This window comes from Lolium perenne, chromosome 7 (assembly GCF_019359855.2).
Source record: "Lolium perenne isolate Kyuss_39 chromosome 7, Kyuss_2.0, whole genome shotgun sequence".
Taxonomy (NCBI): domain Eukaryota; kingdom Viridiplantae; phylum Streptophyta; class Magnoliopsida; order Poales; family Poaceae; genus Lolium; species Lolium perenne.
Genome location: NC_067250.2, coordinates 8993129 through 9000434, shown reverse-complemented (window position 1 = coordinate 9000434; position 7306 = coordinate 8993129). Strand labels below are relative to the sequence as shown.

The window sequence follows — 7306 nt, the reverse complement described above, 5'->3', positions numbered from 1 at the left end:
AAGAAAAGCAAAGCACGCTCTTAAGAAACTTTTCACTCTTAAGGATCCTCCTCTTTAGCATCTTTTTTTTTTTAGATAAAGGGGTCCCCCCGGTTCCATTATATGTTCCATTATATGCAAAGCAGTCACATCATCAGGTTACAGTAACAAAGCCGAAAACAGAAAATGGCAACAGGCGAGAGGCAACAACACTTTCAGGTAGCTACAGGAATAAGCCTACAGAGTCACAAGGTATTGCCAATCATCCCAATAAAGCTTCACAGGCCAGCTCCTGACGCCATTTCTTCAGAAGGGGGACAGATGATGTAGATTCAGTAGACATACACCCCAGGATCAGTTCATTCATGTCCATCCAATTCAAAGAAGTTCCCCTTTCAAGGGGTTCAGCTTCATCAGGTACTCCTCCAGGATCCAGCAAACTGGAATGTTTGTCCAACCAAAGCACCTTCCAGCTTCCAATCAACATCTCGATTCTTGTTAACATCTCCCTGACACGCAACCATCTTAGTACCTGAAAGCACATTCCATTACACACAGTCCACAATGTCCAAAGTGCAGCAGAGGTAATATAGATCACTGGATTGTTATTTTCACTAACCCACTATGTGTCAACAAAGAGACCAAGTCTAACCATATATGGAACACTCACTGAGACACAGTTCTGCAGAGAGTAAGCTTAAGATTTACCCCATCCCAAGCATCAGCAACCCTTCAACAATGAATATCGGTAATCCGTGTCATACATATTCCATAGTCTCAGATTTGATGAGTACCGAACAATGAAACGAGATGATGATAACTCACCAGCCAGAACACCACTTCGTCCGCCTTAGCTCTACCAATGGCCGTAGAACCTGCCTTCTGAGAGGTCGATGCCCCCATGCCACACCGATGGTTTTGGCATGGGGGCAAGTGGAGCCAGGACACAGCAATATGAAACTCTAGAACCCTTCTTAGAATCTGAGACTCTCCCGTATATTTGGTTCCTAAATTGGTGATCATATTTGGTTTCTCTTAAGTCTCTCACAAGATATATACATATGCTCATATCCATGAATTTAAGCTATCTGCATAAGCCCAATTGGATAGATGGTGCAAAACTACAACTATTTCACACTGGAACGACCCAAAAGCTCCAACATGTACTGAAATTATTAATTTCTTCCAAACATGGACTCACCGCTAGAGTAAATAAACATGATTTCATGGCAAAGAAGATGCAAGGATCACCGTCACATACATCACGGACAATGAGAAAATTTAAATTAGTTAGGTTCGCACTGAAAAATATCACTCAAAATATGAGTTCAGATATCACTGTCACTACATCCAAAAGCAATTCCAGTGAGATTTGGCAACTAAGTAGGTAAACTTTTATTTCCACCATCATGAGTAATGGGATATATGGAAAATAAAACATCCACGCTGTCTCTACAAATTAGCTCAGCTCTTAGTGTTCAGCCATATTACTAACCATACAAAGAACAAAATGCTTTTACCAATTCAACCTAACAACAAGAGAGAGATAAGTATACCAGTTTACATTGAGCATCCTCATGTGCTTACGAGCTATTTAAATCTTATAATTGCCAACCAAAGAGAAGAACAAAATAATTTTTTTTATATACTGGAGTTCAGAGAAATCTGGGACGCAAGCGAGTGTTCAAATTCAAGCAGAGCTCAGAAAATTCACTATGGCTGTACACCTCAGCCACGGTAGGGGTCAATCCACCTAAAGAGCATGTGTCCACCAAATATCGTCAGACTGAATTCTTGAGCAGTAAAAAATCCAAAAGCCACACGTCCACACCATTTTAGCACTCATCAGATAGATATAGGACCTCAGATGACACATCAATGTTAACAAAAAAAACATTGAATCAGTTAATCTGTGCAGCTAACCAATCAGTTGTATTTTCAATATGCACAAGGGATGACAATATACTACTTGACTAATTACAGAAAACCAATCAACGTGGTCAGAGCTAACCAAACAGAATAGCATGCAACGTATTACCAAATCACCTTTAGGGACAAGGCCATCCAGCGTGTGCCGGAGCTGCACCAGAGTGGCAGGCATGGCAATAGAAACCCCATACATTTATAATCCACACATCAACAAATTTTTAAAGCCTGAAACGACACCAGAAAACTCAGATTAGACAAGCAAGATCAAAGGCTACAAGAGAAAGATATGGAGCAGATGGAAAGGATCGTGAGATGCTCACCTTGGCGTCTAGGCATCGGCTGAGCTCGCCCTCAAGTGAGTGCATGAGGTCTCGCATCCAGCCTTCACACATGGTCTGCGGTGCCTGGGTTGTGCGTCCCCAACGCCATGGTGCCTGGGAGGAGCACGTGGGAGTCCGGCGGCGAGGGTCGAGCGACGGGCGCGGGCAGGCGTCGCCCGGACGGCGTCCTCCATGAGAATAGCTCACAGGTGGCGCCGATGCCACATATCGTACACCCGTTGTGCGCGCCGCTGGGCACCATTGTACACCACCACCAGCCGCTCGAGACCTGATATGAGAACATCGTCACGTTATATTTATTTGCCAAAAGTTCCAAGCAGAGATGAGCATATTAATGCATAATCATAATTTTATTCACAACTTTCTAGGATGCAATGTGCAGATTTCAGGAAATCATTTTTCACTTACTTCCTAATCAGCCAAGTCAAAAATATGTCCACGATAAGATGCCTTACTATTGTAAATCTGCATGCACTGTTTGCAGAGGCTAAGGTTCTGATTTTAGTGTTACAGAAAATCTATTACTAAGAGATGACAAGGAAAGTGCGACCCAGTTGACAAATGATGAAAGCCTCTTCTATACATGTTCCACCAAGTCCGAGCCAAGCTGTGGATGGGAGACAAAGGAGGATAGCAGGGAGTCATCAACGCCAGCGCCATGGCCAGTCCGAGCCAAGCTGCCTCCCTCACTGGCATCCACGGATCTCCGCCTTCTCTGACCGGTGACGCACATTACAATAGTACATAAGTTAATACATGCAAAGTTGTCCTTTTCCAGCATATATGTTGACCTCAGTCTCAACTAAATCAAGTAAATGACAAAAAGAGTAGTTGCTAGTGTACCTGAATCCAGTATTGTGTGGGGGTCACAATCCATAACAAAGATGTTGTACAACCTAATAGCCAGAAACAATGTCATCAAATCCTGGGACTTGAGTGATACTCCTGAAAACAATATAAGAAAAAAAAATCTTGAGCAAGTCAGAGCATGGGCAAGAAACTACACAACCATAAACATGGACAAACGATAGGAAGGGAAAAATAATGTATCTTAGAATTGTGTTGTTTGCATACAATGATACGCTAGTTAGTCAGATTGCACTAATTTTAAAACTTTACTATCAGCAGAGACAGGTGAGAAGGTGATTAAGTGACCATAAAAATAAACCACTTGTTTTGAAGATGCAAAATAAGATACATAAGCACATACAACTATTAGTTGCAATAACCTTATATTGAGCTCCTTGCAGGTGATTTATACTATTAGTTCATAGTAATAACATAGAGAAATCAAACTTGCGGCGAAAGAACAAAATGCAGTAGGAGACCTCCACAAATTTTATCTCACTTACAATCATTCAAGGGATAATCGCTATTGACTACATAGTAAATGCAGTAGGAGACCTCCACAAATTTTATCTCACTTGCAATCATTCAAGGGATGATCGCTATTGACTACATGGTAGGCAGAAATAGCCTCAAATCAATACACTAAAAAGGAAGCAACTGAGAAGTGAGAAGGCTCAGTACAACACTATATGCAGCCCTTGAAAATGTAAATGGGTCCAAGGTGGTGTAGGAGAACCAACTCTGTGTTTGATTAGGGAGACAATTAATAACCAGTTAAAAGACCTGTAGGAGAAATGACCAATCCCTAACATGGCAAGCATCCAAGCAAGAAAGTAGCTGAACCTCATGGCATTGATCTTGAGTAGTGCCACTGCTGGCAGTACGCCTGACTCTGCCTTACCACCAACTGCTCCCACCATGTCCTGATTGCCATAACCCCTGGCATATGAGGGCATGCAAGGGAGGACCAGCGAGGCCTAAATCAAGAGATGGTGTATGAGAGTAGCCTTGAGACACAGAAAAATTGTACCCATGGCATGAAAGAAATAGCATAGGGCGAAGTGCGGACCTGGGTAGCTGTGAGTGTATCATCATGGGTTGGCGGCCTTGTCCTCTCCGATGGCTTCGACAAGGGGGCAAGGGGAGAGCCGTAGGCTGCAGCAAGGGAGCTGACTCAACCATGCTCCAAGCAGCAACTGCAAGTATTGTACAAAACATCAGAAAAAATATAATTTCGGTGTTACAAAAGTTTCAGAAGATCATCTCAATCTTGTGAGCTCCTATGCCACAATAGATTTTAGCTGTGCTAACTGCTAAGATGAGCAATGAACTAAGCCATTGTCACCAGACCACTCATGTAATTTGCATCACAAATCAGTTTCACCAACTTGTACTGCAACAATAGTATTGGAAACTAAGGCCTTTCATCTGTACTTTTAGCTGCAGTAGGCAAATTGGCATGATTCTTGATAGTAATTACAAGGAGCCTGCTAGAAGTAGAAACAAGCATTATGTCACATCTATAATAGAACAAAGGATACCAAAAGAGAGAGAAATTAGCATACAATTAAGCATTTTCCTCTAGGAGCCATGATACTTAGAAGTATTTATGTTAACAAACGTAAAAAATCTTTGTGTCTTGGAAATTGAACCGTTGGAGCACAACAGCTGCATTGTGTGGAGTGAAAGAATGGTTTTTTCCAACGCTGGTTAGCAATTGACATAATCCATTTGCACCATGATAAGAAAAGAAGTAATAGCAAGGTCACGCTCACACATTGTTTGTCCCAAAAGCTTCCAAATGTTTTAGTAAGAATATTAATATTATTGATAGAGAATACGACCTATCATAAGAAAAGCTCAGCACTAATTATTTAGAGCTCTTCATTAAATAAATATATCTCTTCTTTTTTAGTAAGCAATGCATCATTAATCCCAAATTTTCTTCACTCCTTTTGCATCTGTGTGGACCACCAAACAATATTGAGAACACCACACCAACTGAGCATAAATCATGAATTCCATTGGAGAATTAAAGAAGATCCGGGAGGGAGATGGTATACCTAGTAACAAGCCAGAGATGGCGAGGCTGCTGGCAGGCCACCGGATCCAGCGTTGCAAACACGCCACAAGGCCGCACCACCTCCTCACTGTGCATCATTGGCACAAGAAATCTCGCTGACATCTCCTGGCTGAGGGAGGAGATGAAGGAGCACCAACTCCTCGCAATCAATCTGTTGTGTTTGTTGTAGCTTATTACTGCAGAAATAAGGAGAAAGTGAATAACACAAACAAGCTTAGTCAAACACAGAAAGCAACAACCTTCTATCAGCATTCAACAGTAATGTTCAACTGAAAATCTAATCAATGTAAACTCTTTATCCTGCAAAGAAATTGTGTTGACTCTTTATCCTGAATATTTTAACCAGATAATCGTCCTATCATGAATATTTCAACAGTATATTATATGGATGATAACAATATGTTAACCATGACAAAACAAATATTGGGAAACAGTTTCCTACATACCCTAGCCTACTTGCACTCACTAATTGGCGTTGCATTTCATTTTGTATCCTACCCGATATTTTAACCAGATAATCGTCCTATCATGAAGGTGTCATGAACCAGAAATGCTTCAAGCAACTTTGTAAGTTTTTGGGACATAGTCTGTGAGGTATATCTTGTCTCTTGAGCCATTCGCCATACGGGTGATCTTTCAAGTATAGTTCCTTAATTAAGTGCATCATCATGTAGCTCAGTATCAATTCCTACAGGTATTATAATCACACAAAAAATAAGTTTGAAAAACAAATTTGGCAAAAGAAAATTGGTAAACAAAATAAAACATCCACTGCAACCAAAGCCCTCGCACATCTGATCAGAATCCTCGTCATATGCAACTTCTCCATAGATTTGCAAACATAGCAAATCTACACAAGTTGAACAAGATGCACCTCATCACTTTTTTAGAGTAAATTAACAGACGATGAGCACGGAGCTTACATGTGGCATTGAAGCTATTGTCCTCATTTTCTTCCAGGAGCAGTCCGTCACCGCACAAAGTGCCTTGCTTGGCCAGCAGCTGCTGCACGGGGAGCCAAAAAAATAGAGCAGCAAGAATGAATCAGTACACATACATTTCATCAAACAGTTCACACGCAAGATCTTAAAGTACAAGCAAATCGAAAGAAAAAGCCCAAAAGAGAGATCGGGAGCATATAGAAAGAAGGATTGAGAGGTGCTCACCATGGCGTCACAGGAACGGGCGACCGTGCATCCCAGAGTGTGTTCCAAAGTGTGTTGCTGCATGGCCCGTCCCCAACGCAGTAGTGCCTACCACCACCGCTGCCGCGTCCAGCCGCTGCCGGTGCTCCGGCCGCGCTCCCTGCTGCCGCTGAATCCCTCGTCCAACCGCTGCCTGTGCTGGAGCTGGGGAAGGAGGCCGGCCGACCTGGGAAGCCTCCATCGCCGCCGCCGCGCGACAAGGAATAGGCTTCGCGGAGAGCCCGCCATCAGCTCCACCGCGCGGTCACCTTGCGCTGCTGCAGCTCGCAGCCGCACCGCGGCGCGCCTGGCCTCCCGCAGCACGGCGAGGAGCTCCCAGGGAGCCCGCCCGCTTCCGTGCCGCCTGGCCTCCCGCTAGACCTCGGCCAGGAGCGCCTCCTCCTCCACTTCCACCGAGGACAGCACCGCCGCCGCCTCGACCCCGCCGCCACGCCCTGCACACGCACGCCCACACCAAGGCCCGCGCCGCTCGCGCTTGACTCGTCCACCACCAAACCGTGCTCTGTTGCGCACCGGCCTCACGCGGGGCTGGAGCAGAGGTGAGATCTGATGGGGGAGAAGGAGATCGCCATTGGGGAGAAGACGGGCGGGGAGGATTGGGGCTCGTCCATGGCTCCACGCCGATCTAGGTTTTCACCGTCTCCAGTGGTAGGAGACGGAAGGCGACGAGAATGAGCACCCTAGGCTGCCTCTGATGGCCGGGTCCCAAACGAAGCTGGCCCCAGTCGTCATGGGCTCGGTGGGACACATAAGAAGTGAGAAAAAAAATTACCGATCGGACGGCTGCAGTGAAAAGCGGGATTGGTGCTGGTGGAATGGACGAGCACGATGTGTTTGCCCCTTTCAGACCCCTGAATGGTAGAGTAGTGTTTCAACATTTATAGGAAGAATGTGTAGACAATTTTGAAGAGCAAAGTCGT

General features: G+C 44.4%; 1 protein-coding gene across 7 annotated transcripts; it reads right to left on the bottom strand.

The window, feature by feature from the left end:
- Nucleotides 1–837: 837 nt before the first annotated feature.
- Nucleotides 838–6962, bottom strand: LOC127311506 (uncharacterized). 7 transcript variants are annotated; one of them, XR_011749180.1, is made up of 9 exons: nucleotides 6348–6962; nucleotides 6105–6186; nucleotides 5162–5357; nucleotides 4168–4294; nucleotides 3942–4075; nucleotides 3093–3194; nucleotides 2229–2964; nucleotides 2026–2133; nucleotides 838–986 (listed from the first exon to the last, which is right to left on the bottom strand). XR_011749180.1 is itself a non-coding variant. In XM_071823724.1 (9 exons), the coding sequence occupies exons 1-4, from the start codon at nucleotides 6408–6410 to the stop codon at nucleotides 4273–4275; spliced, it is 363 nt and encodes a 120-aa protein (XP_071679825.1). In that variant the 5' UTR covers nucleotides 6411–6962; the 3' UTR covers nucleotides 1705–2133; nucleotides 2229–2517; nucleotides 2658–2964; nucleotides 3093–3194; nucleotides 3942–4075; nucleotides 4168–4272. The 7 variants fall into 7 exon arrangements, 4 of the variants coding, with proteins under 4 accessions (XP_071679825.1, XP_071679824.1, XP_071679826.1 ...); XR_007857721.2 differs by lacking the exon at nucleotides 838–986 and having other exon boundaries at nucleotides 1705–2133; nucleotides 2229–2517; nucleotides 2800–2964; XR_007857722.2 differs by lacking the exon at nucleotides 838–986 and having other exon boundaries at nucleotides 1705–2133; nucleotides 2229–2517; nucleotides 2833–2964.
- Nucleotides 6963–7306: the final 344 nt, after the last annotated feature.

What these genes read in the sequence shown, in the direction of transcription:
- LOC127311506 (XM_071823723.1), bottom strand. Translation starts at nt 6,410, where the DNA reads ATGCAGCAACACACTTTGGAACACACTCTGGGATGCACGGTCGCCCGT. An exon ending in CCCGTTCCTGTGACGCCATG is followed by an intron (nt 6,187 to 6,347) that starts GTGAGCACCTCT and finishes CTCCCCGTGCAG; the next exon opens with CAGCTGCTGGCCAAGCAAGG. An exon ending in CAATAGCTTCAATGCCACAT is followed by an intron (nt 5,358 to 6,104) that starts GTAAGCTCCGTG and finishes TTATTTCTGCAG; the next exon opens with TAATAAGCTACAACAAACAC.